At 61.8% G+C, this 20,443-nt stretch overlaps 1 protein-coding gene across 10 annotated transcripts in view; it reads left to right on the top strand.

Moving 5' to 3' along the window:
* The first annotated feature begins 383 nt into the window (after positions 1–383).
* Positions 384–20,443, top strand: part of LRRFIP1 (LRR binding FLII interacting protein 1) — a 106,232-nt gene continuing 86,172 nt past the window's right edge. For 6 of the 10 annotated variants that reach the window (XM_037069265.1, XM_037069256.1, XM_037069254.1 and 3 more), the window contains exon 1: positions 384–524. In XM_037069265.1, the coding sequence (XP_036925160.1) occupies positions 429–524 (96 nt within the window). In that variant the 5' untranslated portion in view covers positions 384–428. The remainder of the gene's footprint in view (positions 525–20,443) is intronic. The other 4 variants (XM_037069259.1, XM_037069260.1, XM_037069261.1 and 1 more) reach the window with 3 other exon arrangements.

The raw sequence follows: 20,443 nt of genomic DNA, 5'->3' as shown, positions 1-20,443 counted from the left end.
CGGCGGGCGCCGCTCTGAGCCGCGCGCCCGCGCCCCCCACCCCTGCTCCAGCCGCGCAAACCGTTCTTGGCCACCCGGTCCCCGAGAGTCATCCACGCCCCGCGGAGGTCCCCTCTCCACCCACATCCACGGCCCCGGGGTGGCGGCTCCAGCGGGGGTCCACCGGCCCCGGCGCCCCAGGCATCCAGCGCCCACGCGCCCTCGACCCCCCAGCCTCCCAAACCTCCCTCGGTCTCCAAGCTCACGGACCCCGGCGCCGTCCCCCGCGTCCCCCGCGTCCTCGCGTCCCCGCGTCCCCCCGTCCCCGGCCCGCGCCCGCTGACGCCATGACGCCGCGGCGGAGGGAGGGGAGGGGCGGGGCGGACCGGGCGGAGGGGCCGCCAGCGGCGGGAGCGACGGGCCCCGCGGCAGCAGCGGCGGCGTGGCCGATGGACATGGGCACCCAGGGCGCGGGGCGCAAGCGGCTCCCCAACCGGGAGCGGCTGACGGCGGAGGACGATGCGCTGAACCAGATCGCCCGCGAGGTGAGCGCCGGCGGCTGGTTCTGCGGGGGCGGGGGCGCGCGCAGCTGTCAGGCTGCTGTCCGTCGGTCCGTCCGTCTGCTGGGGCTGTGGCGCCGGCCCAGCAGGGGTCTGGGCGGGCCGGGCGCTGGTCCAGCGTCCCCGAGGGAGGGGGCAGCGACACTGACCCCTCCCCCGCCCCGGGCTCCCTTCAGCTGCTGCCCCCTCGGCGCGGGGAGCTGGGGCGCCGCCCCTCGGCAAGGTGGCCCCGGCTGGCGGTGGGGGACACGCGCCCCGCTTTGTCGTGCCGCGTCATGGGGGTGCTGAGGGCCAGACCTTGGAGGCCTGTGAACGTCCCCGGAGGCCATATGGCCCTGAGGAAATGGCCGGGCCACTGCCGGGGACCATTTGTCGCGGTTTGTCACACGGGGGGCAGGGACTTGCGGTCACTGTGGCTCTGGAGTCAGGACGGAGCCTGACGCCGGGCCCAGGCCCCCTGAGGCTCCCTCAAAGTTTCCTGTGCAGAGTTTGTGCCAAAGGGGTGGGCGATGCCCTTCCTTGGGGCGGAGGTGCCTGGTGCACCTCTTCTCCCCCCAGGGCTGGACCCGGAGGCTGGACCATCCCTGGACACCCGCGAGGGTGCCCAGCAGACCAGGCTGGGGCGGGCCTCGGGGCTTCTGTTTGCAGAGGACCGGCTTCTGTACCTTCTCAGCTGCGCGCTGTGTGTCCGTGTGCATGCAGACATGCTCCCAGTGAAGAATGCGCACGCAGAGACGCATGACCCCGCGACCCTCTTCCAAGTGCTGGGGCGCGAGGGGCCGTCTGTCCCCAGAGCATTGTCCTCACGTGGAAACACTTCCCGGGATGAGGCTGTGTGTCGGGTGGCATCAGTCAGCTGCTGAGTCCACTCCATGACCAGTTCTTAGGTGTTTTGGTTTAAATTTTGCTGTAATGGGCACATGGCTGCCCCTCGGTATTTGCTGACTACCGAGCGAAAGCGGGCTTTTGTTTCTCCCTGCATGAGAAGGGAGAGGGCTTCCCAGGCAAACTCCTCTTCACCCCTCAAAGCCCAGGGTGGGTTTGGTCCTTGTTCACCAGTCTGTCCCCCTGCAGAAAGTGACAGCCAGGCGGGCAGTGTCTCACTTTTGCACCCCAGCGCTCCACGCAGACGCAGGCACAGAGCAAGGCCCCTCGGTCCCTGGCGCATTCACGAGTCTAGAAAAAAAGAGCTGCAAGGCGCTTGAAGTGAACTTGGCTAAATATAGCTCTTCACTAAGTGCAGTGGCTTGAGTGCAATGCCCCCTCCACAGACAGGCGTTTGTGTAGGTGTCTGACCATCAGAGCGAGCACGTTTGGCCAGGCGGCTGGGGGGACCCGCAATCGTGGCTGCGTCTGTCCGTCGGAGATTTGGGGACAGAGTCTGCCTCATCACTGCTGGTTTTTGAAAGACTGGAGGGAAAGGAACAGCTCTGGGTTGGTGCCCTGAGGCTCTGGGTAACAGGGTGCCCGAGTCCTGCGCCCCGGCCAAGGAGCCCCAGTGGGTGGCCACCTGTTCAGGCTGGGGTCAGACATGCGCTCTGGAGTGGCACACAGCTCCGCACGGACTGGCCTCCCCGGGCAAGTGAGGCCCCCACCCCTGGGCCTCCCGCCCCTCGTTTCTGAGCGGGGAGAGTGCACCTCCTCAGCCCTCGGGGTCAAAGCAGGTACACACTGCCGGGGGGCCAGTGAACAGGGACATGGAGAGCTGCCCCCTTACCAGCCCTCACGGTGGCACCAGCCAGAGAGCCGGGGGTCACCAGTGCCACTTGGAGGGGCCGGCGCGCCAGAGTGCATTTTACTACCAGTTGGATGCTATCTCCCAGTGGCGGAAATTAGAATCACTAGTCAGGTGGCCGGTCTTCACCGTCCAGTTCTTGAGAGTTCTTGTAAAAGGTAACAGAGTGGTCTTAAGTTCAGCACTTTATTTACTCAGTGATTGAGGGTGCCCGTGTGCCCCCCACACCTGGTCCTCGTCCTTGGGAGAGGGGTGGCCCTGGGGGCCAAAGGTCCCAAGGACCTGGGTCCGGTCAGAGAGGGGGGAGGTCTCACCAGAGACAAACAGCAGAAAGACGTGTGATGTGAAGAGAGCAGGCTCTTTGCTCTGCAGGTTTGGAAATGAGAGTCAGCACCTCCCGCGCGGGACAAGGAACGGCAATCCGAGGTGACATCCTGGAGGAAGTGGCCTTTTGGGTTATTCTTTTAATTTTTTAAAGATTTTATTTATTTACTTTAAACAGAGGGAAAAGGAGGGAGAAAGACAGGGAGAGAAAGTGTGCCGTTGCCTCTCACGGGCTCTCCACCAGGGACCTGAACTGGCTGCAACCCAGGCATGTGCCCTGACTGGGAATCAAACCAGTGACCCTTTGGTTTGCAGGCCAGCACTCTATCCACTGAGCAACACTAGCCAGGGTCATTTTGAGTTACTCTTAAAGGGACAGAAGTCCTAACCCAAACGGGCTGCCCCATGGGTGCAAATTCCCCACCAGCCTCACCAAAGACTCTGGTGTCTCTGTCCTCAGGGCCCCTGCAGCTGGCTTCACTGGCCGTCCTCTGGGGTGGCCTTGTCCTTGGGGTCATGCTTGCAGGAGGCTGGCTGCTGTGTTCCCAGGCTGCCCCCATGAGCCCACCCCCATCTCTCCTGAGAGTGAGGAGCAGGTGTCAAGGCCTCTTTGCCAGGAAGCTGCTGACTAGCAGCCCACCCCAGTTCCTGTGGCGGTGGCTAGGGGGGTGGGGGAGCTGGTCCTAACCTGTGACCAGTCAGGCCCACACTGGGACTGGAGGAGTCAACCGCCCAGGAGCACTTGGGGAGGGTGGGGCTCAAACGAAAGCTGGGGAGCGGTGAAGACAGTGGCAGGGGCCACGTGGGCCTAGTGTCCCAGAACGTGCCCTGGACGCGAAGTGCAGAGTTGCAGGTGGAGGGGGTCCCCGGGCAGGGAGGCAGGTCCCGGTTCTGCTGGAGCCCGGCTCCCCGGGTGATACATTATGTCTCTGCAGCTGCGGTTCATCTAGGACGTGGGGAGGAAATGGAGTTGCCACTTTCAATCCCTGCAGAGGCTTGGAAGTAGGAACTCGCTTCTCACTGTCTGTCTGAGGTGGCTTTGGGGCACGACGTTGTTGGGACAAAGGCCCAGGAGGCACCGTGAGAGCCGTCCCCACAGCGCCCCCCACATGGAGAGCGCCTTTCCCCACACCCATGGTGGCACTGCCCCGGGGAGCTTCTTGTCCCCTCTGTGGCCACACAAGCCCTGGTCCCTTCTGCTCCCTCACCCACAGCACCGAGCCCTCCCACACAACTGTTCCCACAGCCTCCTCTCTGAGGTGGTCCCACCGCGCTGTGTCCTCTGAACTCAGGACCCCTGCAGGGGATGGCTGGTGGCTGCCAGAGATCCGACTGACAGGGCTTCATTTCCTGGCCTGTGGGTTCTGGCTGTTGGGGTTCACAGCTACTCCCTTCACTGGAGATGCTCCATGGCCCCCAGGAGTCCCTTTGGGGTGAGGACCATGACACCCCAGCCATGGGGCCCCCTGTACCTGCCACCTGTGGAACTGAGGGCTCAAACAGGGCCCCCCCCCCCGGGTGGGAGCCACTCAGCGGGGGGGCATTCAGGCTCCAGAGCCCCCATGGGACGGTGGGGTCGGTGAGGGGTAGGTCCAGCTGAGACCACCTCCGCCCCCAGTCCCACTGCTCTCCTCCCCGCTCTGCTGGCTCCAACCCTCCCAAATCCCTGCCTCTGCTTCTAGGGACCCCCAACTCAGGGCGACCCCCATGCCTCGTTCTGGGGAGCCCCATAAATACAGGACACTCTAACCCTAAGTCCCCTGTGTCCTTCCCAAACAGCCCTCACAGGTCAGCCTGTCGGAGGGACCCCGTGTCCTCCTTTCCTCCAAGCCATCGAGAGCCCAGCTGGGAGGCTGGCCTGGTGTAGGACCTGTCACCCACCACACCCCTGCGCCTCCGGGCTCCTGACCGAGCCCAGGCGGCAGGATGCACTCCTGGCGCCCTGCCTCGGGGAGGGGACTCAGGCTGGCATTTGCCTGAAGGCAGTCTGGTGGCAGTCCCCCCTGAGGTCCTTTTTCTGAATAAATCTGGTTTTCTGAGGTGGCCAGCAGAGAAAGCTGCTGCAGAGTGATTGGATGATTGTGTCACTCAGTGTCACCCACAGTTTGTGACCAGGGGAGGGGAGGCGGTCAGCCCCCAGCCCTCAGACTCCACTCACAGGAGCTGACCTGCCCCGCACCCCAGCACAACCGGGGGCGGGGGGGGGCGGCGCCCCAGCTCATCTTCCTCGGGCGGACACATGGTCTCGAGCGTCGCCCACAGGCAGTAGAAATGTGACAGCACAGACATTCCAGGCGGACTTTTGTCACCCTCTGGGCTGTCAGGGCAATTGCAAACCCAGCGCCCGTGACCTTGGGCTGCTTCGGTGAGCCCCAGCAAAATGGCCTGGCTGGAGGCGGACGCAGAATCACAACTGTGGGCAGCCCCCAGGGTCGGGGTCGCTGGTGGCTAGAGCCCACCCACGGCCGTGTCTGTCAGACAGCCGCTGTCCACTGTCCCTGTCCTGGGTGAACCTTCAGTGACTCGCCGGTGTCATGGTCGGGGCTGTGAGTTGCACGCAGGTGAGGTGACGAGGACCCACAGGAGTGTGGGAGGCAGGGAATCTGGGTTCCAGTTGAGCCTGTCCCCCATGAGCCTGGCCAGGGTGCGGGATCGGAAAGCGGGGAGCAGGCAACTGGGGTTGCTTTTGAGGTGGACAGTGTGCCAAGTGTCCCCAGAAGCTTCACTTCCAGAATTACAGTGAGTCCCCTCAGTGGAGTTTAGAGATGGGAAGGGACTTGCCTGAGGCCACCTTACAACCAACAGGTTCGGCCCCTAATCCAGGCTGCGTCCTGGGTCGGTGTTTGGCTCCATCCATGGCCCTGTCCCAGGCCGTGCCCTGCAGTCCAGCTGGCTTGTGTCCCGTCGCTGGGACTGTTGTCCCCAAGTCACCTCTGAGCCATCAGGCATGACAGTTCCTGGGGAGTCCCTGCAGTGTCTCTGGCCTTCTTTTCACCCCCGCATCTCGGTGGAGCTCACTCTTGTTTCTTCAGAGTAAGACGCGCCCTGCCCTTTGTCCTGCATCCTCCAGCCCTTCCCCACACGGCGGTGGGGCGAGCTTTTCGCCAGGTGTCAGGTCGCACCCCTGCCCCGCCCGGAACTCGCCGGCGGCTTCTCTGGTCGCTCCACGGAAGCCCAGTCTGCAGTGGCCTCGGTGGATCCTGGTTGCCCTGGTGGCTGTCTGGTGGCTGTCAGTGACAGGCACACACCCCGTGCATTGGCGTTTGGATCGTGGGCACAGTCCGGTTTGCAGGAGGAGGACCAGGACCCGTGGGGCCAGCTGAGGGCCCTCTCCCCCCCGCCCTCCTGTGGGGCCTCTGAGGGTGTGAGTTGAGGTTCGACAGTCGCAGGCCTGGTAGGGTGTGCGTGCCAGCGGCGGGGTTCCTGGGTCTGACCCTGACCCTGACCCCGCCATGTGCCCCCGAGCAAGTTGCGTACCGGCTTCCTGCCTCCATCCCCCCCCNCACCCCGCTGCAATGTGGGTACCGGGGTTCGTCCTCCCCCCCCCCCCCCCCCCCCCCCGTGTGCGAAACAGGTGTTTTAAGAGTGCGCTTCTCACAGGTGCTTGTGAAGGGAAAGGAGACGTTTTGGGATGAGCCCTCGGAACGGTGACCGACACACGGGGAGTGCCAGTGGTGACCACAGGACGCCGAAGCGCCGGCTGCGCGCCAAGTGGCACACGCTGACGTCTCTCCCCGCACAGCGTCCCGCCTTCTGGGGGCTCGTCATGTCTACGCTTCCCGACCGCCCTTCATCCTACACGTCTGGCGTAGCTGACGCCTCACGGACTTTCAGCAGCCCTCCCCGCAGTGTGGTTTTCTGTGGTTTCAAACCGATCAGACGATCTGCCAGCTCCACCTTGTCCCCTCCTGGAACCGTCTCCCCGGAGCCCTCTGGCCTCAAGCCCCGGTCTGCCCCCCTGTGCTCAGGGTTTGCTGCGCTGTCTGTCCCTTCCCACGGCCTGAGAGCTGTCTTTCCTGTCGCTGCCATTGTCACTTTAGTTGCTGGATTTCGGATCCATTGTCTTCTTCTTGGCTTACTGTCTCCTTTTGCTGGAGCACATCCTTCGGTATCTTTCAGAGACGGGATGCCTTTCTAAATGTTTGCATATCTGAAACTGTCTTACGCTACCCTCGTACACGATAGTTTGGCTGAGTGCTAACCTCCTGGGTTAAAAATAACTTTCAGAGAGACGACAGAGATTCCCGTGTGTTCCTTGAAATGATGTCCAACATGTCTGGTTCACGGAAAAAGCCAGAAAGCGAGACCAGCCTGCCATCCGTGAGAAAGCTGTGGTTTGCACGAACTCTGGCTGAGCCCAGTGAGAGACATGGGGGTGGAGGGGGGTTTCGCACGTGGAACTGTTCACACTCTTGATATCTGAGCCGACTGGTTCAATACGATGAACCAATAAACATCTGAAAATTAAAAACTGGTTTCTACCACCATCATTTTAGGGCATCTTTCCATTTTATTCCGGCCTTCGGGTTGCTCCGAGAGTTCCGATGCCTCGTGCGTTTTCAGCATCTCGTACGACGGGGGGTCCTCACTCCCCAGAGCTCTCTCTCCATCCTCGGGGTTGTCGAATTTTTCTTTCTTTTTCTGCCACTTTTTGAATGTCCGTTGGGTTCATTCGGGCTGGAAACATATGTTCTAAAACTTGGGGGATTTCTGAGTTCTCCCCTCCACGCCAGTTTCTCATTTTCAGAAGCGCCTGCCGGGGAGGGGGACTTCCCTTTCGTCCTCACTGAGAGAGTTTTGTCCTTCGCCGGTGCTCGTGGGCGACCGCGGCACCACTCTCCGCCCGCCTCCTCCCGGGCTGCCCTGCTCTGTGTTCCATGTCCCGGGTTTCTGTCCTCGGTCTGTCCCCTTCCGCACGCAGCACGCTTTCCGGACTCACTAACACGGCGCCTCATTCTGAGCGTGTCCTTCTCCCCCTGAACTTTTCTGTGGCACCGTGGTCCCGTGTCTTTTGTCCTTCGCCTGTTTTGGTCCCTGGCTCCTCAGCGGCTTCCCCAGGTGCGTGGTGGCCGGGGCTGTCTGTTTGGATGGGGGAAGGGCACTCAAACCTCTGAGAGCGAACTGAGTGGAGGCCAGGAGGGGCGCAGCTGCAGGGCTGCGAACACACACCCCCAGGGGCACGAAGACACGGCCGCGGGGCTGGCTCAGGCGTGGTGCAGTGGCGGGGCGCACGGGCACAGGCCCGGACCTGAACCATGGCCCCGTCACCAAGGCCGCTGCCCTTGCCCACGGCGTCATGTTGAGGAAATGCTGCTCCGTGCTGCTGAGCCCCCTTCTCCGATTTGGTGCCTGTAGGTGGAGTTTCGTTTCTGGTTACCAGGGCGGAAGGGTCTGGGGAGAAAGTTGAAGACTAAGCTGAGCCTCACACCAGGGAAGCAGAGTTCATTTCCAACGTCCAAACAGCACCCACAAGGGGGCGGGCCGCCCTCACACTCCTCCGCTGAGATAAAATGTCAAACTAGGCGAGCCAACAAAGGGGGTGATAAAAACGCAGTTTTCATAGCTTCGGGCATCTGCGATAGCCTGCTTGTTTGTTTGGGAGATTCTCGGGGAGCTGAGCTGCACTTTCCGGGAACCAGCACGAGGTGCCCGGAGCGTCTAGGTCGGCAGAATGCGATCCGGCCCTGGCAGCCGGCGAGTCCGGTCAGCAGGCCGCAGGAGCCAGCGCTGGCCAGGGCCTGCGGGGCTGGCCCGCCCGCCGGGTCCCCACCGCTTCTTGGCCTGGGATCAAATGAAAAGTCACACGTACAGAAGCCCACAACTGTCACGCGGCTTGCCGTGCAGCAAAACCCCACCCCATAACTGTGTCCCCCTCTCTACCCTTATCCCTACCCCCTTTTATCTCATTTTTCACCTTCTCCTCTGGTGTCCCCTGGCATGTGGCATTTTCCAGGGTGACGCTCAGAGATGGGGTTTCCATGTTGACCGAACAGCTGACGTGACTCTGGCCTGGAAACCCGGAGATGTCGCTTTCAATGACCCCGGTCCCTGCAAAGCCACCCGTGGTGGTGCTGGCTGGTCGGGCTTCCTGTGGGGACAGAAATGCTGCCCCCGTGCCCTGCGTTAGGGCAGCACTAGCCCTGAGCGCTGTGAGCGCCCTAAAAACGAAAACGAAACCGCTGAAAACAAACCGCACTCCGGGTTTCTCTCTACTTTCACGCATTTGCCTTTAAGAGCCACCTGTGGGGAGGGCACCAGTGCCCGGCACTGGGTGGGCGCCCAGCACTGGGTGAGCAGCCTCAGCAGCAGCCCCGGGGCCACCACTCTGTCTCACACAGGGGTGCACTCAGGGTCGGAACCTGCGAGCAGGTTTCCTGCCTGTCACTGAGCACCGAGATGGAAAGGACCCTCTGTCCTCAGTGCAGTTTCTGCTGCTTGGCCTTGAACCGAAGACTCAGCAGCGAGATCCTGTTGGGTTTTTCCAGCTGCTTCGTGGTCAGAAGCCCCCACCTCGGGTACCAAGTCTGCAGTCGGCTTCCTGGAGGTCACCACAGGCCACCCCCCTGGCCCTGCCCCGTTTGTCTCGGAGCCCAGCTGCCCTTCCAGGAGTGACTCCATGCCCTGCCTGTTTTTAGCCCGGGCCTGAAGCCCACTGCAGAGTGAGGTGGCCATGAGGGCTGTGGCGGAGTGGGGGCCACATGGTCCCCTGACCTGTTGCTTCTGTCCTCGTGCTTCCTCTTCCTTGTCGTCTCTGTCAGGGCTTCTCTGCCTAGGCACTACTGACATCCTCTCATGGGGGGGGTCGCCCCACCCATTGCAGGGTATGTGACAGCATCCCTGGCTCCCACCCCTCAGTGGCCACCAAAATGTCTCCAGACAGTGACACATGCCCGGTGTTCGTGTTTCCGTCCCTGCGCATGTCGGAACCTCCGGCCTCAGCTCCCACAGCTGCACCCACGGTGCACCAAGCCTGTCGGTGTGTGGCTGTCCACCTTGAGGACACACTGTGAGCCACCCCCCGGACTCTGCCCCCGAACTCGGGGCAGGGAGGGGGCCGCATGCCCAGAGGGCTCCAGTGGGGCGGGGGGGGGGGGCGAAGTGTGGCACAGGCAGGACGTCTGGCACCAGCTGCCAATGGCCCCCACTTTGCTGTGTCCCTGAGGTCCCTGCGGTGCTGAGTTGATGGCAGGGGGCCGGGGGAGCAGAGGCCGAGGGGAGGGCACAGTGGGGGTGACAGGAGGACCCCTGAGTCACAGGCACAGCAGTAACTTCGTGCCTCCTCTGTGGATGCCTGGTTGACACAAAGGTGGGGCCAATGAGAGTTGGTTTTCGGGTGGCACCCTGTGGGGCCAGGTGGCTCCTTTCTACCCATCAGGACCACCCTTATGCTGCAGGGCCGGGAGCAGCGTTGAGACACTCTGGTCCTTCTTTCCAGGAGAAGGCCCAGCCGCCCCTGCCCGGGGGCCCAGCAGCCGCAGGGTTGGCGTCTGAGCCAGCGGGGGCCACGTCCCCGCACTGCTCAAGGTCTCTGCCTGATCCCTGCGGCCTTCCCGGCAGGGAGTCAACAGGAGACTGGGGAGGGGACGTGTGCCAGGACGCCCAGCTGGGTGTCTCCGCCTGCGCGCCCATCTCCCTTTAGCCCTGGGGCGGCGCTGCCACAGACCCGAAGGTTGGGAAAGGGGCCACCGGCCGGGAGAGGGCCTGGCGTGAGGCTTCGGTCCGTCTGAAAACCCCCGGAGGCAGGGCACTGCCGGCGTCACCTGCCACAGGGAAGCACAGGGAAGACCCCCACCCGCAGCCTCTCCGATGGGGGCAGGGCTGGCGGCCCATTCATCTTTTTAATCCCCACCCAAGGGTACGTTTATGGATTTGAGAGAGTCAATGTGAGGGAGAAGCATCGGTTAGTTGCCTCCCACACATGCCCTAGCCAGGGTTGGAACCTGCAGGTTTTGGCGCATAGGACGATGCTCCAGCCAACTGAACCTCCACCAGGGCAGCAGCCGGCTGCCTGTCTACCCTCCAGACTCCCCGCCCCCACCCCGGGGAGGCCCACCGCCGGGATCAGAGGGGCCTGGCTGTGGGACAACAAAAAGCCCAGTGACAGCACATATCCACAGGATCAGCCGTGTCCCCATAGTGTCCCCATCCCCCCTTGAGGCACACTGCTTCTGCCACTCACAGCTGAACTTCCTAAAATAGCTCCGCAGAGCCCTAGGCCACTGTGCTGCGGAAAGTGGCCTGTCGCCGGTCTTCCCGCCCGGTGACAGAGCCTGAAAACCTCGTGTCCCAGGACTCACTCTGCGCCTCCCCCGGCCCCCCGGCCCCAGGCGGCCAGGAAGTGACCGTGGCCCAGTTACTGCTCCGTGCTCTGTCCCACCCTGCACCCTGGGGGGGTGCAGACGGCTGGCTCCCCGCCCCCCNGGGGGGGGCCCCCCCCCCCCCCCCCCCCCCCCCCGTGCACAACCTGTGACAGAAAGCCCCACACCCCTCTCGTTAACTGACAGTTCAGCTTCAGGGTCCTTTTGGTGGGATCCGCCTTTTCCCTTGGGCATTTGGCTCTCATGAGCACTGTCACCATTTCCACACGTTTTCCCTTTCCGAAGCCTTCCGTCCGCTCTCAGCAGAGCAGGACCTTGCTGAGTCCAGGCCGCAGGGGGGCAGGGGGGGCGTGCCTGGCAGCGGCTTGCTTTGGGTGGGAGTCCACATGGAAAGCGGAGCAGATAAAAAGCGAAACAAATGATCTGCCCCAGCTGCTGTACAGTTACCATCGACTCTGCTCACCCGGTTTTGTGTGCAGCATTTGAAAACTTCGCATGATTTCAGAACAGGATTGGCCCTTGGGAGGCTTCCAGGCTCCCTCCCTTAGGCCCTCGGCAGGCTCTCGCAGGTGACTCATTTCTCCAGGAGACCCTCGGGGTGGGCGCAGGTGGGCAGGCTGTGCCACCGGGACAGCCCTTTGAGCCAGTGACGCCCCGCAGGAACCGGAGCCTGCGAGTCCTGTCCCACCCCAGCAGCAGTGCGCCGCCTGCACTTGTGTCCCCCGGACCAGAGGCCCTGCTCTGCCGCTCGCTGGGTCAGGGACAGGGGTCCTTCGAGCTCTCAAAGCTTGCAGTGTGCACGGGGCTGCCCCAGTCCCTGGCCAGAGGCTGTGTCTTCGCCAAGACCTCGGGACTCCCACCGCCTCTGCACCTTGGTGGGGGCGTCCCCAAGAAGTCAGCTGTTCTCCAGGCAGCCACAGCCTCTGCTCATCGATCTTCTCAGGACCTGGAGGACACACTTCCTCTTTTCTTTGACGTTCCGATGGGGCTGAGACAGACTCTGTGGGCACGTGTCTCTGGCCTCGGTTTGCCGTCTGTGTTTGGGGTCTGATGTCACATCCGTCTGTCCCCAGGCCACAGTACTGTTGGACAGACTCACTGCTTCTCCGTCAGCCGTGGGTGGAGGTGGCCTCGGCTCGACCCAGCCTTGCAGCCTCCCCTGGGGCCCCCACTGCAGGAACCGGGAGGCCAGAAATAGCCGTAACTGCCCCCCCGTGTCTTCCCGGCATCGGCCACTCCCTCCTGACCCCCGGTCTCCTCTGTCCCTATTTGGACATAGTCCTCTTCTGAAACCGTGAGCCCGCACCTCGAGGTCTGCCGTGCTCCCTGTGGCCCGAGGGTCCATTTCAGTCCCCTGCCCTTGATGCCTGTCGTTTGGAGGACCTGCGGTTCCATCGCTCCTCTTAGGACATTTGTTTTCTCAACCTGGGCAAACTCCTCTTTGCATCTCTTGCCTTTGGGGGCTGAGCAGCTGACACCCTTTCTCCTAGAACCCCCTGCACCCCCATCTCCCCGGCCCAGACAGTCTAGATGGGGGCAGCAGATTGGAGTCTCAGGGTCCAGAGAAGGTCCCTCAAAGCAGGATGAGGTCGGGGCTCCGCAGGAAGGAGGAAAAATTCTGAAACCAAGCAGACTATTACCTCTTACCTCAGTCTCTCAAATTCCTGGAAGACTCACATCTTTTCAGGATTTTCTCTCTTTCTCCCCTCTGGGTGTGTGATATGGTGAGATGTGCCGGTTCCGGCTGCCCACCAGTGAGTTCTCCAAGCAGATGTGATGACAACCGCCAAGAGGTGGCCTTTGCCCCCCGCCCCACCACCTCACCTGCACAGTCAGTGTGGCGGCTGCAGGTCCGCCGGCCTCGGCAGGGACAGGGGGCAGAGCCAGGGCCAGGGCTGGGGGCGCCACGACCTCAGCTGTGGACCAAGGGACAGCCTGGCGGGTCACTCCCTCCCCACCCACGGAACAAGTGCTGTTTAATTCGCTATTAAACAGCTAATTACGGGTCAGGCCGAGGGTGTTCTCGGCGCAGTTTCAGACTCTGCTCTCTAAAAGGGAGACTGTTTTGCGGGCTGCTGACAACAGCGGCCCGTGAAGGATGCAGGCGTTCTTCGGTTCTCAGTTTTTAGTTTATTCCCCGAGTCATGGCCTTTCCTACCCTCCCGCCGTTCCAAAAACAGCTGGTGGGGTTCGTTCCCCAGCACACTGTCCACGCTGTGACGCAGTTTCCTTCTCTTCTGAGGCTGCTTGCTACCCGCACCCCGTGGGCGGACGGGCCGCATCTTGTTCATCCACCCTCTGTCCACGGGCACCTGCTTTCTCCGCCTCTGGGCCCCTGTTGTCCCGCTGTGATGGATGCCGCGTGAGCCCAGCGCACCAGCGTCTGCTCCAGACCCCGGTTTCAGTTCTCCTGGGGACGTGCTCACAGGTGGAACGCCGCACGGTCGTCTCCCTGTGCCGTGCACATCCCAGGTGGGGCTGCACGTCCCGGGACGCCCAGGGAGTGCCCGAGACCGCGGCGAGCGCCGAACCCCACCTGTGTCATGTTCTTTTACACGCATGCATGCCCGTCATGACGTTGGATTTATGAGGTAAGTGTAGGAAGAGGGCACCCACGAGTAGCGACATGGAACCGTGGTCCACAGTAAACTTACGTGGACCTGGCCTCGCTCTCAGAACGGCTTCTCGGCTCCACACTCAGTTCCCCGGGGGGAGGCTCTGGCTGCGTCTCTGAATCCCCAGCATCACGGCTACTGTGCTTTGGGGCCACTGCTAAGTGAAACAAGGTGGCTTGGACACAGGCGCTGCGATGCCGCGACAGTCGGTCTGATGGCCGAGGCAGCTGCTCTGAGACTGCGGGTGGGGAAGAGGGACAGCGATCGGGGCCCAGGCCGGCGGAGAGGTTGGCACCAGGTCGCATCCTGCTACTCAGAGTGGTGTGCGACTCGAAACTTAAGAATGGTTTAATTCTGAAATCTTTCATTTAATATCTTCACACCGGCAGTGGCCGTGGGTTACTATGGATAAGGGGGGCCTGAGGAATCCTTCGCTCTCCTGAACCCCTGCAGTGGGGCGTGCGCCCCCACCGGTCCTGGGAAAGACCGGTACTGTGTGACTGCCTTCACTCGAGGTCCCTGCCTTCACTCGAGGTCCCTGGAGGGGACAGGCACAGAGACAGCGAGTGGAGTGGTGGGTGAGGGGGGAGGGCAGAGGGGTGGGCAGTCCGTCTCTCACGGGGCCAAGTTCCCATCTGAGACGGCAAGAAGGTTCTGGAGTGGACGGTGATGGTGGCCGTACAACAACGTGAATGTGCTTAACGGTGGAAAGGTTCGCTTTTATGTTACGTGTATTTTAGCACAAAAAGGGGGGGTTGGGACGTCGAGGCAGGGCTGCTACAGGGCCAGGCGAGCCGGGCAGGGGGTGAGCTCTGCGTGAGAGGCGGCGTGAGAACTACTCACGGGGGAGGGGGAGGAGGAGGGCCTGGCTGTGCAGGGGCCGAGGGCAGCATGTAGACAATGTTGCAAAGTGGAGGCAGGAAGCCTGCCTGGCGGCTGCTTCTCCATGGCCACCTGGGCACAACAAAAACACCCAGTGACCTCTTGCTACAGGGTAACTTTTAGGCGGGGCCAGAGCTCCCGCCCGGGGCACTAAGTCAGGACCCCACCAAACGGGACCTAAGGCGTATGGAGCCCCCTGGGGCGAGGGCCCCAACTCTGAAAATCTTGGTGAGGGCCGTGCCTCTCTGTCCGTTCACTGACCACCCCTGAGTTGTGCACGTGAGGAGGAGGGAGGTTAGGGTGTATAAAGTGCACGATTGTGCTTCCCCGGACCCTGAGTGTATCCCTCACGCAGAGGCCCTGCCCCCTGCCCCCGCTTCCCCAGGCATGGGACGCGTTCGCAGGCCGTGGGCTGCGCCTCCCGTGTCTGCCCTCTGTCCAGACCATTCCTGAAAAGCGCTCCCATCTGCACGTGGTGTCCTCGTCCGAGACGCTCCCTAAGTGGCCCAAGAAGACTCCCACTCGTCAACCTCCCTGCCACCGGGAGCCATCGAAACGGCTCCAGCAGGTGGCAGCTCCGCCGGCTGCCAGCCCCATTCGCTGGCTGTTGGCCTGGGCAGCCCTTGAGGAGACTTGGAGAGTGGGCCCGGGCGTCCCCACGCCTGCCTGTCCCTCAGGATCGTCTCCCCGCCCCGGCATCCGTCCAAAAAGCAACAGCTGGGCCAGCAGATAGCAACTCGGACGCCGCAGTCCTGCAAACAGCTCTGAGCCCTGCCTTTGTTTCAGGGCCATTTGTCACCTCATGCCTGTCCTCTCTGTCACCAGGCCCTGGTGCCATGAGGACATGTTGCCTGGGGTGCTCCCTGCTGGGGAGGCACGCCAGCCGGCCACCAGAACGGGGGAGTGGGGGGGGCAGCTGCTCCACCCGGTACAGGCCCCATAAAAGGGACTCGCTGAGCAGCCTCGCTGAGCCCGGATGGGGACAGCTGCTAAGCACTCTCCTCTGTGAGTGGCAGAAAACCGAGTGGCCGACGTGACTCAGAGCTGGGAGGAGCGTGAGCCATTGTCTGCACGCCATTTCCTTTACTTGGAAGTGCAGTTTGGAGGCCCAAGGGCGCCCACCGACCGAGGGTGTGGCCGCAGGCTCCACGCCTCGTTTCCCAACAGCTCCCGGCAGTGCCGCCTCCGAGGCATCAGGGCTAGGACAATTCTTAAGTGTGGCGGTGAGGGCGTTCTGGCCGTCCTGTGGTTCTTTCTTGTCAGCAGGCCTGCCCGTCCAGTGAGGAGGCGGCCTCCTGCGCTCCGGGTCAGAGATGGCTGCCACTCCGAGTGCAAGGGGTCTTCGCGGGAATGAAATGCGTTGCGGTGCGACTGAGCTGGGCCAGAGGGCGCGTGGGGTGTTGGCCACTTCCTTTCACAGTCTCTTAGGTATTCAGTCGGTTTCTGTGTTTCCAAGTGTCTGTTTTAAATGTCAGAGCCCGCACACACAGAACATTGTTCAGTGGTAGCCTTTACGATGTGAGTCACGAATCTGAAAAGCAGCCTGAGTTGGTCACCCTCCCGGAGGGTCACTCGGTCTGGGTGGCTCAGGCCTGGGTGCGGCTGGTGCATCTCAGAGACTGAAAAAGTGTTTGTGGACAAGCCGACTGCTCGGGGGGCCTCACTGTGCCCCCTGGCCGGCCCTGCCCTCCCTGCCGGCCGCTCTGGCGGAGGCAGGAGGCCAAGGCCCGTGGCCTTTGGTGAAATTTAAAGTGAAGCTGACATCTTGTTACGGAGATGTCCAAGTTCACGGGCACATTCCCTCCAGCAGGAAGGCTGGGTCCCAGGTGTGATTCAACAGTGGCGAGCACGTGTCCATGCGCTGTGACCGGGGCGGCTCCAGAAAGACAGGCGGCAGTGTCTCTCCGTGTCCTCAGTCTGCCACTCACACCTGTGGGGCCAGGCTGTCCCAGCCCAGGCGTCTGTACGTCCCCAGGAGAGGAGTCACCAAGACCCCTTTGTGCAAAGTGTAAGCTCTGGCCGACGACGGTGTGCTGAGGGCCGACACAGGACGACACGTTCGCGTTGGTTTCCGCCGCTGCCGTAGTAAGTCACCACCAACCACGAGGCCTCAAACCAGACGTGTTCTCTCACCGCTCTGGGGGCTGGACGTCCGAAGCCCAGGGCCCAGCAGGGCCGGCTCCTTTGGGAGGAGCCGAGGAAGACATTCCGGCCTCTCTCCTCGCTCTGGGGGGCGCCCCAAACCCCTGGTGTCTTCGCGTGTCGTCCTCGACGCCTCTGTCCACATCCCTCTCCTCTCACAGGAACACCAGTCCTCGGGTGACGGCCCACTGCTGTCCAGGGTGACCTCACCCTGGCTGGGTCGCAGCTGCAGAGCCCACTTCCAAGTCAGGTCCCTCCACAGGTTTGGGGCGGAGGGAAGTTTTAGGGGGGGTGTTCTAGGCCTCTGGGGCAGGAATTCATTCTTCAGGGCGCGGTGGGCAACGGTGCCAGGTGCCCTAAGCCCTTTGCTCGGGTCCAACTGCCGTACGTGCGTTTCCCTTTCTCCTGGCCCTGGAAGGCGTGCGACGGTGTGTCCCAGACTGACCTGAAATCCTTGTTTGTTCTGCGGCAAAACCCATGAATAACATCTTACAACTGGGACAGCTTACACTTCCATTCTCAATCTGGCTATTTATAGTGAAACCTATTTCTCTCTGGATTAAAGTGCTCTGGCTAACATTAAAACAGGATCAGGTTTAACAAAAATGACTAGAATTTGTGGCTTTAAGAAGTGGTAAAGACTGAGGCCCTTCTATGGGACAAGGAACGGCCTGCCTTCCAGTCTTCCGATGATGGCAAAGCTCGGGGAGGTCCTGCGACATCCTGGTGCGGTCTGTGGGGACTAGGGCGCAGGTGGGTGAGGGCGGGGGGTGGGGGCAGCGGTGGGTGCAGGGAGGAGTCCAGTTCCCAGACTGGGGAGGGAGGTCAGCAGGGTCGCAGCAGCGGAAGACCCAAAGGGACATATCACTGGGACCATGTGGACAGGGGTCCCTGGTGGCCTCAGCCTGAGTGGCTGCAGTGACATCATGGAGGTGGAGGGACTGCGTGGACAGCCCCTAGTGTGGGCTAGGACTGGGCCCCAGGTTGGTGCTGAGTTCTCGGCGGGGGCCTGTGGCTGTCTCCCTGCCGTGGGTCCAGTCACACTGGCACCTGCCATCCAGCTGCCCCCGGCTCCTGCCCGTGGCTGCTGTCTGGGTCTTGACTTCCAGGGGCGGGCACGGTCATTCTTCACCTTGGTCTGCGGCCTGCCTGCTACTTTGGGCATCACCTCAGGCACCTCCTGCTGGACACCTTGGCCTCCATCACAACAGGACGGCTTTGAGACAGGAGGGCTGCTCTGGGAGCCGGAACCCTCGGTGAAATCCGGCCTGGCTTCCTCTGAGTGCTGGCTGCACACCAGGCCTCTTACCTCTGTCTCCCCGATGGTGTCTGGGGCGCGTGTGGTCAGGGGAGAAGCCAGCAGACTCGGAGGCCACCGGGTGGGAAGCGGCAGAGCCGGCCGGGGACACCAGCCCTGGGCACCGGGGCCGGACACGATCCCAGACAGCCCTCCAGCAGGGGCAACCGTCTAGGGCGCAGGGACCTGGGGAGGGGGCCGAGTGTGCTGAGGCTTGGACGGTACCTTCGGAAGAAGCAAGCGATGTTCAGCATAAAGGCAAAAGCTCCGGGGGGAGAGGGCTTCATTCTGTGTAAAAAGGAACTTTCCAGAAAGCAACACTGCTGGAAGATGGACTCCCTCTTGAAGGTGTGAGGGTCTGGTCTCAGGAAGTATGGTTTTGCTGCTTTCTTTGAAATTTTGTGTTTGAACTTTAAAACTTGAAGCAATCATCATTTTATGTATAAGTCATTCTGAATGTCCCCAGTGGCTGCCCAGCCTCTGTCTGTGCTGACCACAGATTACATACTGAAGGCCCTGCGTCCCCGGCTCTGAGTCACGTGTTGACGCACACCGAGTTCAGTCTTTGCAAGAACGTGGCTGCCGCGGAGAGGGGGTGGGTATCGTGAGGCCCTGGGGCCAAGAGCACCTGTGAAGCCCTCGGAGCCTGCTGACGTCCTGGCTGCGTGACTTGGTTTTCCGTCACGTTGCAGAATTTCCTGACAGCCCCAGATTCCACTCACAGAGTCAAGTGCGGGGCTTGCTCTGGAAGCTGGTGAGGGACTTCAGGCTCGTCATCTGCCCAGGGCGCCGTGCTGACTCTGGTGGCTAAGTTTCTCACACCTGATAACGACTAGTTACGATTTTGGTGATTCGCGAAGTATTTAAAGAAGTGTCTTCCTCACTGGTGAACTGAGCAGCATTTCTTACTGAGAAATAAGCTACTTACTTCTGCTTCTTGAAGCTGACAAAACTAACGTCTGAGAGTTTCATGTAAGCACCAAGGTGATGCATGATAAGAATTTCTCTTAAAAAGAAAAATCCGCCAATTTTCTTACTTTACTGGAGTAAATTGTTCTCCTGATGTTTTGATATCTTAAAATAACTTTTTCATGGCCTGCGACTTTGAACAAAACATACAATGGAGCAACGTGTGGTCGTCCCCACAGAGGGGCCTGGGCTGTTCCTGCAGGTGGCGGTCGGGAAGCCAGGGCTGGGACCCACGCTTCACCGGAGGACGGGGGGACCCGTGCTTCACGGGAGGACGGGNCTGGAGTAAATTGTTCTCCTGATGTTTTGATATCTTAAAATAACTTTTTCATGGCCTGCGACTTTGAACAAAACATACAATGGAGCAACGTGTGGTCGTCCCCACAGAGGGGCCTGGGCTGTTCCTGCAGGTGGCGGTCGGGAAGCCAGGGCTGGGACCCACGCTTCACCGGAGGACAGAGGACCCACGCTTCACGGGAGGACGGGGGGACCCGTGCTTCACGGGAGGACGGGGGGCTCCCAGGGGTAGCCAGAATACCTTTCTCTATGGCCAGCACAACATTCAGAGTCAGGGTTTCGTCTGAGTAACTCATCTCCGGCCCTGGACTCCCCAGAGCTCCCACAGCAGCGAAGCAAGTGCACTCTGTCTGTGAACTTGACCCAGCTGAGGGCTGGAAGCCGAGTAAAGGCATCGCTGTGTGTTTGCGGAGGGCGTGTCAGACACCCTCCAGCCGCACAGGGCTGGCTCATGGGGCCCCGAAGCCCTGCAGCCTAGGCGGGTGACGAGGACCCCCATACAGAGCAGGGGGCCACCCTTTGCAGTTCGGAAAGAGCTCAGACTGCGGTCAGCACGGGGCCCTTCGGGACGGGTGGGGCCTGCCTCTCAGGGTCCATCTGCAGGGCCAGCTCCCACAGTCTGGGTGGGAAGGCCAGCAGTTTCCATGACAACTCAGTCCGGCCCCTCACCCCCCTTGTCTTTGGTTCAAAATGCCCAGGACCCCGCAGTGTCCCATGGAGGGTCCCCAGGTCCCAGCCACACCACCGAGTAGCCACACCTTGGGGCAGGTTGTTTTGCCATTTGGTGCCTCAGTGACCTTCCTTGAAAAATAAGAGAGCCCAGGCCTGGTGCTGGGGGAGGAGCCTGGTGCAGGGCGAGCTCTGGAGTGGCCTGCCCCTCTGTCCTCGGCACTGTGGTCCCGTGGGAAGCGGGGCAGTCCCCGGAGTGGCACGTCACGCATCAGCAGTTCCTGCGGCTCGGTGCTTTGTTCTTCTCTTCCTGGGGGGTCCCTGGGAGGGGGCACAGGCAGGGGAGGGGCAGGGCAGGCGGGGGCCAGCCCTGGGTCGCACTGCAGGGTCACGGGAGGCAGAGGGGTTCAGTCGGCCACATTGTCACTTGACCATCCAGTGTGTGGCACCTGTGGCATACACTTAAAGGCACCCTAACCGGGTGACGCAAGACTGGCCAGCGCCCCCACCCGGCTTCCCGAGACTGTCCCCGAGTCTCCTGGTCCCCGCTGCCTGTCCCTGCCAATCACTCCCTTCCACGGTGTTTTGTGCTCTCTGGTCTTTTTCCTCTGTCACACCTGCAGCTCCGGTGGTGGCCCTAACTCCCTTCCATGGCT

This window comes from Sturnira hondurensis, unplaced genomic scaffold, assembly GCF_014824575.4.
Source record: "Sturnira hondurensis isolate 20B ecotype Veracruz unplaced genomic scaffold, ASM1482457v3 Scaffold0018493, whole genome shotgun sequence".
Classification (NCBI taxonomy): Eukaryota; Metazoa; Chordata; class Mammalia; order Chiroptera; family Phyllostomidae; genus Sturnira; species Sturnira hondurensis.
Note: the sequence above shows the minus strand (reverse complement) of the source record. Positions and strands in the feature narration are given on the sequence as shown.